Raw genomic sequence first — 14,501 nt, 5'->3', positions numbered from 1 at the left:
GCTGGGTCCACATCCCAGGCCTGAGATGGAGGCATGTGTCCTCAGCCACTTTTGAGAGCTGGAGCCAGAGTCACTATGAGGAAAAGATTGGGGGAAGGGAGAGGTCAGAGGAGAATGGGGCCTCCTCCCCTTCCTTCCTGCAGATGCCCTTTAAACCTGCCACCCACTCCCATGTAAAAAGAGTATTTAAGCAAGGAGAGAGCAACCTGCAGGAAGGGCTGCAGAACCAAGTACTAGGGTCAACCCTGAGGGAGTGTTAGGGATGGCAGGGGGATCTGGGAGGGGAGGGGCCTAGGGAAAGGCTTCTGGAACTGGCTGCTGCGTAGGAGGGAGTGAGAGCTGGAGCCCAAGCAGAGGGAGGACAGCTCTGAGAAGACTCTCTTGACTCTTCCCTCCCACAGCAGGATGGGGAAGGACGCCCCTGGGTAGAGGGTAGTGGATAAGCTGTAGTGCCAGACTATGCTGAAGGAATGGGGATTAGAGAGCCTGTGCTATCTGCCCCTAACATGTGCACACACTAACAAGTGCCAAGGGGCATGGCATCCCTACACACATTCCCCTGACACTGCCCTTTCTTCCACAGGTGTCAGTGGAAGCAAGGCCAGCTCAGATACATGCTAATGAACATGCCAAGCCCAGACCCCTCAGGCACACACACCCACATGTGCGTGTGGCAGTCCGTAGGGGTGCGGGGGTGATCACCAAGGACGAGCTTTTTCCCTGGACACAGAAACCCGATGTCCGGCTGCTGTGGAAAGAATACAGCTTTGAAACAAAACAGACACATAAAACCCAAACAAACACAAGCCCCATCACTAACAGGAGACAAGGTGGCAGTGGGAGACAGACATGCTGTCTTCCACCTCCAACTCTGCCATCGGCTGCTCTCACCCTCTCTGGCTGCCTCAGAGCAACAGCTCCCTGGGGTAGGTGAGCAATGGGCCAGGCCTCTGGAGCAGAGAGGTTGACAGCAGGAGGGTGCTGAGGTGAGGAGTCACACACTCCTTCTAGCCACACTCCCAACCTGCTCAACAAGTCAGCCTCACAAAAGGCACAGGGCTGTAAACACAGATATGGCTGTGTACAGCATCAGCCAGAAAAGTCCATGATGTGGCCTGCAGCAAACAAGCTGCACAGTCGCAGCACATGGACACACAGTTACACACAGCTAGGCAGCCATCACTCCCAGCTGTGTGCACACAGATGAGGACATACACTTAGCTTTACACAGTTGTACATGTGGACATGGCCACATGCATAGTACACGTAAACATGCAACCACACACAGCTATACTTGTAGACAGCCATAATACACATGGGCACACCCCTGCCCCTAAGAACATGTGACCATGTCTACACATGGCTGCACATGTGGACACAGCCACGTATATACAGCTGCTCACACACGGACTTGCCACAAATAGCTGTCCACCAAGACATGTCCACACATACATGGCCATAATTATGGATACACAGCTGCAGGACACATAGCAAATGTGTGTTTTTATGACATAGCTTTATACATGAATGTCATGAACATCACCATACACACAGTTGTACAGACACAGCCACACACAGTTGTATATGAACAAAGCCCCCATAGAGATGCTGTTAGCCAGCCTCACATGCTCCTATAATACAACCATACACAGACACAAAGCACAGCAATACACACACACACACACACACACACTCACACAGGCACACAGCCATCCACACAGACTCAGCCATGCTCAGGTACAATCATACCCTGATGCTCACCTGGGCACAGCTTTACCCAAGCAGCCCCATCCATCCGTGGTTACACAGAGCCAAATGCATGAGCGTGGGTGCACATGCACACACACAGGTACACAGCCACTGGCAGGCACAGTGGGGGAGCCTCGCCTACTGGGGAAGTACCAGCGTGCAGGCACACTAGTCACAGACACCAAGGCATCCCTTGGAGGCAGATGAAGACAGGCTGTGAGCTCCCCATTCCTGAGCCCTGAAGGGCACCCCATACTCAGCTCTCACCCAAGCCAGGCTCTGCTTGCTCTCTGGCAGCTGCAATGGAGGGGCAGCTGGCCACTGGGGTCACAGAGCAGGACGTGGAGGATCTCTAACTCCCCTCCTCCCCCCACCCCAGGGTACCTGCCATGTTCCTTCCGTTCTTTGTCCTGGGGAGGGGAGGCTCCTTCCCACTCCCAGCCTATCTGTACAGCCACCCCCCACCGCCCCCAACCAAGGCAGAACAAACAAATACACAACCCAAATCCAGGTGAAACAAGTAAATCATTGGCTTTATTCTGGGTCCTGGAAGCTCCACTGTGAGTCTGAAAAAAAGACACAACAGGGGCGGCAGCCCTGGGGGCTGGTGCAGAAAATAGTCCCTGGCTCCTCTGGCCCTGGGAGCCTAAAGGGCAGTGAGGAGAAGGCTTAGCAAGAGGCCTGGAGCAGGGGAAGTCAGGTCCCTCAGGAACCCCTCCTCCCCCAGAGGAAGGAGGAACAGGGCTGGAGAGTCTGCTGGAGAGTCTGCTCAGTTCCTCAGCAACTGCACTGCAGGAGGGTGCAGGCCATGGGTTACTCCTTGCCCTTCTCAGGGGCACTGGGCTCCCAGGGCCACTTGGTAGTCCCCAGGGGCTCAGTCTCAGGGTCCAGCCGTGACTCCCCTAAGGGCCCCTCGCCCTCCAAGTCCAGCTCCTCAAAAGAGGAGCCGCTGGCACCTGACTCGCTGTAGCTGTGCTCGCTGCGGGTGTCACCATCATCCCAGCCACGGCTGCTTGCCCCAGGTGACAGTGTGGCAGCTGAAGTCTCCCGGCTGCCAGGGCTCACTTCCAAGCTTACAGAACTCGTGTCACTCATTGTGTCAGCTCCTATGACCAGGAAAAGGGAGCACAGGTTAGCCAGGACCAGCCCACCCCCTCCTCCAGGGAGAGGCAACTGAGCACGCAGTGCACTCATGAATAATGCAGCCTCCTGGGCTCAGGGGGCTTGCTCCAGCTGCCCTCTGCCCTCTACCCTGACTGGGGCTGCACAGACAGGGCAGAGGGAAAGAGCTGGGAGGAAGGGAGTGAGGGAAGGAGGGAGGGAGGGAGAGAAGGTGGGAGGAGGCAGCTGTGCACTCTTCTCTCCACTCTAAATTAGCCTCAGCTCCCTGCACTTCCACAAAGCCTGCTGCCCTCCCCCTGCATTTACTAAGGGCCACTCAGCCCTGAGGTGAGGAGCTGAGGTAGAACAAAGAGACCCAAGTAGTGTCCCCTCCACCTTCCCCCATTTCAAGCTTGGAAAGAGATGTGTCCAGGGCCAGCTACAGAACATCACCCACAGGGCAAGAGGACTGCAGAATGCAGCAGGAGGCCCCTCTGCAGCCCTCCCCCGTGCAGGGCTCCCAGGAGCAGCATCCAGGGAGTCAGCAGGCCCCTGCCTCTGGTACACACCAAGTCCCCAATTGAGGAGGGAGCTGAAGTACGAAGATGATGGAGAAGGCCTGAGAAATACTCAACCAGCTGCAAGGAGGAGGGTGCTGGGATGAAACATGTTAAGGGCTTTCTCTCCCTATGCCTGGGTCGACCCTGAGAAACCCTTACCCACCCCACCCCCAATGACTGGTGCTTCCTGAGCCACAAGATAGCAAAAGGGGATGATGAGAGCACTCTGCTGGTGGTTGGGGTGCCCCAAACCAGTGCTGAGCCAGGTTGATGGCCCAAACTCCTTCTAACCTGCTCCTTCCACCCCCAATACATCCTCCAAGCAAGCAGCCCCTTCATCTGCCCTGTCCAGGAGCAACCCCTGGGTTCATCTCCCTGGATCAGAGGCACTGAATGCAGGCTGGGGTGGCAAGGAGGAACACATGGCTCAGGCTCACTGTGTGCGGGAATCCAGACTGGGAGAAAGTGGATCTGCTACCCTTCCTGTATGATGGGGAGAGGGTCAGCTGTCAAACATCACAGAAGGTGAGGGGTTGGCCAGCTTCCCCAGCCACTGTCTCCATGGTGTTGGAGCCAAGCCAGGTGCAGCTGGGGTCTGCTTGGTGCCTGGACTCAGCCTGGGGCTTTCCTTGAGCCTCAAATGGGGCCTAGGTTGGGGGTGGGAGAATTAGGAGGTGGGGGAATTTGGGGTCTCTCCCTACCCCCACCACCCACTCAGCCCCCAGAATATGCCCTCTGGGCGCTACTGGCAGAGGTGAGGTGAGCCCTAGAAGCCCAGGCTGCTGGCCCAGGGCCCTCCTCTTGCTGAGGCCCCAGGTGTGGCTCCCAGGACAGAGGCCTGTGAATGAGGTGGTCAGGGAGCTGGGGGAGCTTTGAGTTTTAGGTAGTTTCTTCTGACCAGGGGACAGGATGCCAGGCCCTCACTGCTCCTTAAATAATGATCAGTGCCCCAGGGACCGCAGGCCTGAAAAGAGCAAAGGAGGGAGACAGTTTCTCCCTGGCCCTATTAAACTGTATGTTCTGTCTGCCCACCCACCCAATGGCTCTCCTGGGACCCCAGGTATAGGAATGTGCCTGCTTCCCAGCATGCTACCTCCTACCACCCAGCTCCTAGGCTAGGAATGTTCAGAGGAAGGAGCCTAGGGGTGCCTCCTTCAGGCCAGGACAGCCTGCTGAAATGAAGACAGCCCCTGGGGACATATATACACTTCAAGCAAAGGAATTCAGCTGGAGGCCAGGCACGGTGGCTCACGCCTGTAATCCCAGCACTTTGGGAGGCTGAGGCAGGTGGATCACCTGAGGTCAGGAGTTCCAGACCAGCCTAGCCAACATGGCAAAACCCCATCTCTACTAAAAATACAAAAATTAGCCGGGCATGGTGGCAGGCACCTGTAATCCCAGCTACTCGGGAAGCTGACGCAGGAGAATCGCTTGAACCCAGGAGGTGGAGGTTGCAGTGAGCCAAGATCATGCCATTTCACTCCAGCCTGGGCAAAAAAGGAAAACTCTGTCTTTAAAAACAAACAAACAAAAAAAAGGAATCCAGCTGGGCATGGTGGCTCATGCCTAGAATCCCAACACTTTGGGAGGCTGAGGCAGGATCACTTGAGCTAACAAGTTCAAGGCCAGCCTGGGCAATATGGCGAAACACCATCTCTATAAAAAAATACAAAAATTAGCCAAGCATGGTGGTACACACCTCTTGTCACAGCTACTCAGGAGGCTGAGGTGGGAGGACAGCTTAAGCCTGGGAGGGAAAGGTTACAGTGAGCCGAGATCTTGCCACTGCACCACTCCAGCCTGGGCGATAGAGCCAGACCTTGCCGCAGAAGAAAAAAAAAAAAAGGAGTGCAATACAGGGAAGTAGCATCCCTGTACCCCCACCAAGATCTACACAGGAGGAGGTCCCAGAGTCCCATGCCTGCATCCCTGGGCAGAAGATACCAGGCAAGGCAGGGCCCTACCTAAATCCCCACGACTACTGGGGCAGGGGACTTGAAGCCCACCCCCTTCACCCAAATCCCTCCCTCTCACTCTGCCCACAGCCAGTGCAAGACGATCAAATATTTATCGCCTCTCTGAAGCTAAATAATACATCAATGTAATAACAGGCACAAGGCAGCTAATCACCCCCTTTCACCTCCCGGCCCAAGCTAGGGCCACAGCAGGGAGGCGGGCAGGGACAGGCCAAGCCTTGGGCAGTCAGACATCCTGCATGCACCCACCACCAACTGCTGTGTCAGTGGCATGCACCTGGTGGGCAAACACTGAGTCCCCCTGGGGTGTCAGGACAGGCCCTGTGAGAGGTGGGCAGACCCCTTGGCCCCAACACCAGGGAGTGGGTGGGCGGGCTGGAGGGGAGGAAAACAGGCTGAGGAGCTGGGGAATGTGGGAGCTGCCACTGCAGCCAGCTGTAGTGGGTGCCAAGCAGTCCTTCAATGACCCCGACAGGCAGTGTTTGGGAGGGAAGGAAGCTGGGTGGGTGGGTCAAGGAGGGGGAGGCAGGCAGCAGAGGGAGGTCACAGTAAAGTGAAGGCACTCTGTCTTCCTGCCCTGGAGGCTGCCTGGGCCTGCTGACCTTGTGCCATGTCCTGTGCCCACAGTAGGGGCACTGAAGAGTGTCTGCCGGGCACTACCAGGCAGAAGGGAGCTGTACCCCATGGAGGTAATTAAGTGGCAGATGAAGTTAACTGTGTTGGACACAGGCCCCTAGGGAGTAGAGACTGCTCCCAATACCCTCCTACCCAGCCCTAGCTGACACATGTCTCCCTAGGGTGACCTTGGCTGTTGAAGACTGGATGGGCAGAGCATCTGCTAAAGAAGGAGGGGAGGAGGGACAGTTCCTCTCCCCACAGCCCTGTACCACTCCTAGAAGTCACAAACTCCACCAGGTTGGCCAAGGATAAGGCCCCCTGGGACCATCTGGGATGTAACCCAGCAGACCCCCTTGTGCCTGAGACAGCCCGGGGTCACAGATCATTGCAGAGGGGTGGGCAGGCAAGCAGCCTTCCAGCCTGGACCTGGGGCCTTGAGGCTGCCAGCAGGAGTGTGGGCTGGCCCTGGAGAAAGGCACAGGTGACTGATCTCCTGGCTCCCCTCTGCATGCTCCCTGGTTGTTCCCTGGCAGGGAGAAAGCAGCTGGCTCTGGGTGGGGCCCATACTGAGGGACAAGAGAACACTTTGCTCCCCTCCTTACCTTCCAGATCTATGCCAATCTTACTTCCTGCTGAGCCCCACCCAAGGGACTCCTTTCCTGAGCAGCCTCAGCCCCCTCCCATGAACATCGAGCTGTCTGTGATCTTTGTTTCCAAGGGTACTCCTGCTGCATCTGGAGGGAATCCAGGCAGGGTCTTTGTATCTGTGTTGCCAGGAGGTAATGTGTGTGAATCCACATCTATGTAGATCCACGTGTCTGGGAACAGGCAACTCCACATGTGGGTCCTCAGGTAGGTGGGTCTCCTTCCTCCCTCTGCCAAGCACAGCCTGACACCCACAGTGCCAACCCAGAGAGGGAGGAGCCTCCTCAACCAAGCCCCTGGAGTCCAGAAGAGAGGAGCTCCAGGAGGGCCCCATCCTCATACCCCACCTTCTGTACCTGTGCCATCCACCTGGGTGTCAATGGCCTCCACAAGCCCCCGCCATTTCCACTCTGTCTCCTTCACCTCAGGCACATAGAAGTCTCCCTGCCGTGCCAGTGGGCACATGAAATGGATCTGGTCTTCCTGGTAGATCTCCAGCCGAGGATAGGCACACAGCTTCCGCTCCTAGTCAGAGAGTGGCAAAAGGTAGAATGAGCCCTACAGGGCCCCTGACTCACTTGTCCCTGGGTGACCCCCAGAACTGTCTATTACCTATTCTGTCCCAGGGGCTGGCTCTGCCTCTCAACCTCTTCCAAGTTCCAAAGCCCTGCTGAGGGAGGCACACATAGATCACCCTAACAGCAGGGCCCCATAGTCCAGAGTGCAATAATAGTCTGAAGACCCAGGATGACACCCTAGGGCAGGTGGTAAAAGAACCCAGGAGCCTGGCACTGCTCTCCTTTGTGTACATCTGAGACCAAAAAGCTGTTCCAGAAGGCACTGGTCTCACAGAGCCACGAAGCTTGGCACCCCTGGACCACCCCAGGATAGGGACCCCATGTGCCCAAGCCAAGGTCTCACCTGCCAGACTTTCCATCCCAGGACCCCCTGGCCCTGACCTCCTCTCCACCTTGGACAACCTGACTGACCCACAGATATCAGAAGACCAGCACCCCCAGTCCTTAGGCCTCCAGCCCCTGCTCTTGCAGACATGCTACTATAGACCCTGAACAGGGATCAAGGCCAGCTAAACACCACTTCCACTCCCATTCATTCCCCTGCTAGTTTAGAGCTATGTCAGCCTCTGAGACTATCAGATATGGTTCCCATACCTCCTCACATGTAAACTCAGGTTTTAGCTGATGGGGAAGAGGGAGACCCTGGACTGGAAGGTCAGGTAGGACAAGTAGATCTAGCACAGGACATTACCCAGTGGGCTGATGTACCATCTTTTGGGCCCCAAGTTCCAAAAGGCACTCCACCTCCCTCTGCCTAGACACAGAATCCAGTGCTCCCCATCCCCCAATGTGTATGGAGGGGCACAGACATGCCAGAGCCACCCTGAGGCAGGCAGGGACAGCCAGAACAGGGGTCAAGTGCCTCTTACTCAGAGCCTGCCCACCCCGCTTTCCTGCGAAGGAGCACAAATACCCACTAAGATGACTGCAAGGCCCCTGCCCTGTCACTGCTCACCCGCCAATCTTCACAACACGACTATTTATAGCACTCGTCCCGCTCTCACCATGAGCTCTGAAATGAGCCTTCCACTTAGCAGTAATGAGAGACTTACTGCCTGGCAAGGAGAAGCCACTCCAAGACTCCACTTGTCCACCTGCCTGGCCAACCCTAGGGTTGAGGAACCTCCTTCAACTAAAGCAAGCAAGCAAAGAAGGGTTAAAAGCAAGCCCACGGATGATAAAGGGAAAGGGGAGTGAGCCTGAAAGGTTTATCTAGCTAGGACCCTCAGCAGCCAGCTGAAGGGAGGGTGCATCTAGGAGGCCATGCGGGAGGTGGACGGCCTGGCCCAGGTCTGGTTGTGGCTCAGCCTCTGACTCCATGGGTGATCCAGGCAAAGCCTTCCATCCTAAGTCTCCATGTGCTCAACAGCAAAGTAGAACACCCTAGCTCTGATGCTTCCAAGGTCGGTGAAGGAAAGTCATTATTTTTTAATAGTTGGAGTCAAATCTTCTTTGCCAACCTGGGTGCCCTCGGGGCTTCCTCCATCTCAAGAGTCCATGCCCCTGACACCTCCCATTTCTAAACACACAGATGGCTGTCTTTGCTTCTCTACCCACTCACGTACCCACTCCAGCCTTGGTCTCCAGGAGGAGGCTAAACAAGATCACAGTGTCAGGAAGCAGGAGCTGTCAGGCTCTGGGGCCCCTCCAATGCCAGCACTTAGAGGCAGGCATCTGCCAAACCTGAACCCAACTCAGCAAACTGGTCCAGGTCACTGAGGCCAGGGGCAGGGAGGCCCCTGAAGAAGGTCCAGGTCCTTCCCCGGTAGCTAGATGGAAGAAAAGGATTCCTGAATCTAGTCAGGGCATGGCCTTCACCAACATCCTCACACTCTGGACAAAGGATCCAAAGGGTAGTAGCTGAGTGGCCATCACAAGAGCAGCAGACATTTGGCTTTTGGGGGAAGATCCCAGAGGACAGAGCCTGTGTCCACCCAGAGATTCCAGGGACAATGGGGACCCTAGCCCAACCCCTCTCAACACTCAAGCCACCTCCCTAGCTTCCCTTCTGGAGGAACTTGGCCGTAACAAGATAATAAGAGGGAGTACTGCTCTTTCCACCCTCTCCCCTAGGCTGGGCAGCACCAGGCTGCCACCCTGTGCCACCTGCTCTGCCAGCCCCCTCGTTGGCAGGCGGGAGGCAGCTCTGCGGCTGTTCTGCGCATCTGCCTCCTCCGGAGAGCCCGGCTCTGAAGTTGCCTGGCTGTGGACAGCCCCGTTGCCATGGAAACTGCATCCTCCATCCTTGCCGTCGCCTTCATCTCAAAGCCATCAGGGAGAACAAAGGAACAAGGGAGACAGAGGATGGAGAGAAAACTGTGGCCCTGCGACACAGCCCTTTCTTCTCTGCCCAGCTCTCCCTCCTCACAGCATCCCACACAGGGAGCACCAGGTCCCAGAGCCTGCTCCCAGACCCCTGGAGGGGCAGCCTCAGGCCCAAAACTAGCCTGGTCCTACCCGCTGTTACCTGGGGGCCCTGGTCCTCCCTACTGGAGGGAGGCATGGAGCTAATTAAAATACCATTGACTGTTCAGCCCCAAATCATTATAGCACATGCACCAGCTCCTACCAAAATTCAGACTTGGGCAGAGAAGGGACAGGAAGAAGGCAAAGGAGCAAACTTCTAAGCCAGGCCCACAGGCAGAGAAGGGGCTTGTCGTTGCCCCCTGGCCCTTCCTGGGAGACTGCTCTCCCTTCCATGCTCTGCCCACTGAGCAAGAATGACTCTAGTGGGGGCTGGGGATGGAAGGTGAGGGGGAGGACGAGCTATATGCTCTGTCCCTGAGTGATCAGGCAGAGAGGACAAGCCCTTTCCCTCCCAGCCAGGTGCAACCTCGGAGGGAAGACAGGGTGACCATGGGCTGGCTCTCAGGTCCTTGCTGCACAGTAGGAGCCATGGCCCGGGCAATATGTCAATGAGCCAGTAAATATTGGAAAATCATTGGAGGAAGGCGAGGCCAGCTGCCTCTCCCTCAGTTAGCCCCAGGGAGCCCTTGGAGAGCAGACTGCCAGTGGCCAAGGACACTAGCTCAAGGTCACACTGGGCTGGTCCCACTGGTGAAGAGCCTGGGTGGGCCTGGGGTCCTCCTAGCCCTGGCACATCCCCTTCCACAGCCCAGACAGCCAGCAGTGTGTGGAAGCATTGCCAGGACATGAGAACGTGCTCTGCCACTGACACCACTGGCCATCTAACAAACCCACAGCCCAGAGCAGCTCACTCCCACACACAGACCCAAGGAGACTATAAAGCCTCTTTCCAAGGTGGGAGAGTTGCAGATGTTCACATTCCTCTCCACCTAACAGGCAAAAGTCAGTGAACCATGCCAAGGTGCCCCCAGGGTCTGCCAGAAACTGGATTCAGAGTTCCAGTCCCTCAGACACACCTCCGAGCCTTCCCTCCCACCTGGGTCTTCCACATGCAGAAACAAGATGGGGACTTGGGACACCACCCATGATGCAGGAATTTCTAAGAGACCCCAGACACCAGCACTTCCCCACCACCACCCCACCCTGCACCAACACCTGCTCACCCACTCAGGAGTGTTGGCAAAAAAGGGAAGGAGCAGCTCACCCACCTCACATAGGCTGCCACAGTGCCACTGCGTCAGCTACCTTGGGGACACACCACACACTCCCACCTCACTTCAGCCTGAGTTCATCTCCTGGGCAGGGTGCAGGCATTTACCCCATTCAGCTCAGGGCTCCCACAACAGGGCAAGACTGATACACCAGACCAAGCTTTCCCCCACGGCACCCACAGTGCCTCCCCAGCAGGTCTTTCTGAATTATGGGAGAGGAAGAAAAGAGGTAAGAGAGAGGACCTGAACTATCCTCATTTAGTGCTTTGTATTCAGGACATCACCCTGTGCCCTGGCTTCAGCTAGGGGTTGGGAGCAAATAGAAGACAGAAGAGGTCAGGCCCAGGACGAAGGCTGATGATGGGTCCCACTCCCAGGCTACCCAGAGGCTGGAGGTTTGCTTAGAACTAGGTGGCTGCAAATGCCCAAAAGAAAGAGGCAATGTGTGGGCCAAGGACGGGTCACATCTCCTACATAAGCTCTAGGCCCAGCAAGGGATGAGGTCTGGCTGAGGGGCCCTGGGCCTTGCCTTACTGTTCACCCTGAGCTACCCAGTCCTATCTATCCTTCTGTGCCAGGCTGGATACCCAGGCAGCTGCACAGCCAGCAAGCAGCTGTTCCTTCCCACCCGAGGTAGTGGCGTCTCCTCACTGGGTGAAGTGATGCATGCTCATTTTTAATTACAGATACCAACATGCACCTGCCTGCACACAGCAGTCCCTGCAAGTGGGGGCTCAAACCCTGGAGGCCCCTCAGGCAGCTGGTCTTCATGGCATGTGCATGCTTTGGGGAGGTATAGCAAGAGGCTGCAGCTAGAAGGTAGCACGTTATTATTCTGCCTGGAAACTTTCCTCTCACCCCCACCAGGCTGCCCCAAAGCTTCTGGCCCAGAAGCCAGACCTGTCTGTTGGTGCTCTGGGGCCTTGCCACAGCAGCAGGGAGAGCCTGCAGAAGGGCTGGTGAGCACCTTCCCCTCTCTCTACTCTCCCCTCACACCAGCAGAGCCCAAAGCTCTGAAAATGGCAGGCAAAGGAGACAGGGAATAAGACAGGATGGTCAGGGAGGGAAAAGAGGAAGCAGGAAGTGGCAGAGAGCACCCCAGGCAGGAGCCTAGGGCGTTGGCTTGGCTACACAAATGGGTAGCTTCCCTCTGGCCCTCAATTTGCCCAAGTATGAAATAAAGGGTCTACAGTCATACCACCCTGAATGCGCCTGATCTTGTCTGATATCAGAAGCTAAGCAAGGTCGGGTCTAGTTAGTACTTGGACGGGAGACTGCCTGGGAATACCGGGTGCTGTAGGCTTTTGGCCTATCGTTCCCTCCCTCTTTCCCTCTTTGGCCAGGCGCAGTGGCTCATGCCTGCAATCCTAGCACTTTGGGAGGTCAAGGCGGGTGGATTACTTGAGGTCACGAGTTTCAGACCAGCCTGGCCAACATAGTGAAACCCTGTCTCTACTAAAAATACAAAAATTAGCCAGGTGTGGTGACAGGTGCATGTAATCCCAGCTACTCGGGAGGCTGAGGCAGGAGAATTGCTTGAATGCGGGAGATGGAGGTGCAGTGAGCCGAGATCGCGCCACTGCACTCCAGCCCGGGCAACAGAGCAAAACAAGAAAGAAGAAGGAAGGAAGGAAGGAAGGAAGGACGGATGGACGGAAGGAAGGAAGGAAGGAAGGAAGGAAGGAAGGGGAAGGGAAGGGAAGGGAAGGAAGGAAGGAAGGAAGGAAAGAAAGGGATTAGAATAGATGATCTCAAAAGAAGTGAGGAACTGGAAAGGATGAATAAAAACACCATTATGTGACGGTAAGAAAACTATACTCAGAAAACCCAAAAAGAATCAATGGAGGGACTACCACAAACATTAAGTCACAAAGGTAACTCAAGCACAGCCCATTTTTCTGTGCAACAGATCAGCCAAGTAGAAAACATAATGGAGGCCGGGAGTGGTGGCTCACACCCGTCATCCCAGCACTTTGGGAGGCCAAGGTGGGCAGATCACCTGGGGTCAGGAGTTCGAGACCAGCCTGGCTGACATGGTGAAACCCCATCTCTACTAAAAATACAAAAATTAGCTGGGCATGGTGGCGGATGCTTGTAGTCCCAGCTACTTGGGAGGCTGAAGCAGAAGAATTGCTTGAATCCGGGAGGCAGAGGTTGCAGTGAGCTGCGATCGTGCCACCGCACTCCAGCCTGTATGACAGAATGAGACTCTGTCTCAAAAAAAAAAAAAAAAAAAAAAAAAAAAAAAACCATAATGGAAACGAGATATAATGGCCCTCTTGGGGTTAGGTCGAGTCCAGGGCCAGCCTGGGAGCCACCGGCTGAAAGGCAGGGAATGGCAGAGGAGCCAGGGAAGCAGGTCCAGGCCTGGGTGGGAACCTGGGGAAGACTGCAGGAGTGGGAAGGTGTGAGAGAGAATGGGGCGGGAGACGGTGCGCTGTGCCTGGCACCCCAGCGTGCTGCGCCTGCTGCCGCCACTGCCTGAAGACTTTTCATTTTCACCTCAGAGCCGGCAGCTCGCCACACAATTTACACCTCTATTCATCTCCCTGGCACGATGCAGGCCCTGGCTTCCTCGGTGTCCTGCGGAGGAGGGCCTAGGCAGCAGTCAAGCACAGGGCAGGCTGGGGTATTGAGGGGTGGGGAAACAATGTTTCCCTCTAAGCAGGCACATGGGACACAGGCTCTTAAGCACCTTAGTGCCCAGATGGACTGGGAGGCCCCTAATCCTGCATCCATACCCAGCCTTACCTTTCTCTAGGCCCAGAGGGCCAAGATACAACCCTGGTTCAGCCCTGCTCTGGCCTTCTTGGGCCTGGGCCGTTGTGTGGCCAGACCAGAGGGTTGGGGAGTACGGGAGTGAGTATCCTAAGGAGAGCTCAGCTAGAGCACTGGGTGAGTCAGCCCTGATCCCATTGCTCTCCCTTGCAAATCTGGGAGGAGAGCCACAGCCTTCCAGATGATGGCTCTACCATCGCAGGCTCCACAGCCCACCCCCTCTCCAAGATCCAGCATTCTTAGCAGCTTGTCTGTGTAGTCAAGGACCTTGAGCCCTGTCCTGCTCACAAGCTGACAAACTGGTTGCTGATGATTATCCAGCAGCAGGAAGGCTGCTTGTACAGATGGAGCTGGGAAGCCAAGCACCTGAGAGCCAGAGGAGTCAGGAATTGCCAGAGGGGAAGGACAAGTGGGCAAGTAGGAATGGAGAGGAGACAGGGGACAGAAGAGAGGGAGAGAAGGAGAAGGCCCTGAATTTCTCATCTCCAACTGGTACCTCTGACCTCTGCTCCACTCCTCAGGGAAGTCCTTTCCTTCCCACCTGCATAACTAGACAGCTAGCCTCTCCTAATCTGAGGGCTCCGCTGAAGAAGAAGTTGTTCTGCTTGGGGGAAAGGGGGTGCACTGCAAATTCTCTCGTTGGAATCTCTTTCCCCTCCCTAATTCCAATCTCAAGCTTCCTGGAGAAGAGCAACAGAATTCTTCTTTGATAAGTAAATTCCATCTGCCTGGGGAAGAAGGCTCCCTCTGGATTGGTGACAGCCCAACCCCACAGCACCATCCAGACAAGCTTCAGCCCCCAGGGTCCTGCAGGGCTGCCAAGCTACAATATCCGAGCTGGTATTTTGAGAGTGGTGGCTCCCACGCCACCCTAGCAAAGGCTGGCTTTGTGCTTTCATTCCTGGGGGAAGGGAGGGA

At 55.9% G+C, this 14,501-nt stretch overlaps 1 protein-coding gene and 1 pseudogene across 2 annotated transcripts in view; one reads left to right on the top strand and one right to left on the bottom strand.

The window, feature by feature from the left end:
- Positions 1-2,255: 2,255 nt before the first annotated feature.
- Positions 2,256-14,501, bottom strand: part of TEX264 (testis expressed 264, ER-phagy receptor) — a 33,136-nt gene continuing 20,890 nt past the window's right edge. For both annotated transcript variants that reach the window (XM_004034228.5, XM_063703837.1), the window contains 2 exons: positions 7,006-7,174; positions 2,256-2,855 (listed from right to left, as the gene is read on the bottom strand). In XM_004034228.5, the coding sequence (XP_004034276.1) occupies positions 2,563-2,855; positions 7,006-7,174 (462 nt within the window). In that variant the 3' untranslated portion in view covers positions 2,256-2,562. The remainder of the gene's footprint in view (positions 2,856-7,005; positions 7,175-14,501) is intronic.
- Positions 11,990-12,108, top strand: LOC115934167 (uncharacterized; annotated as a pseudogene).

The sequence above is a fragment of the Gorilla gorilla genome, chromosome 2 (genome assembly GCF_029281585.2).
Source record: "Gorilla gorilla gorilla isolate KB3781 chromosome 2, NHGRI_mGorGor1-v2.1_pri, whole genome shotgun sequence".
NCBI lineage: Eukaryota > Metazoa > Chordata > Mammalia > Primates > Hominidae > Gorilla > Gorilla gorilla.
This window is presented reverse-complemented; position numbering and strand designations above follow the sequence as displayed.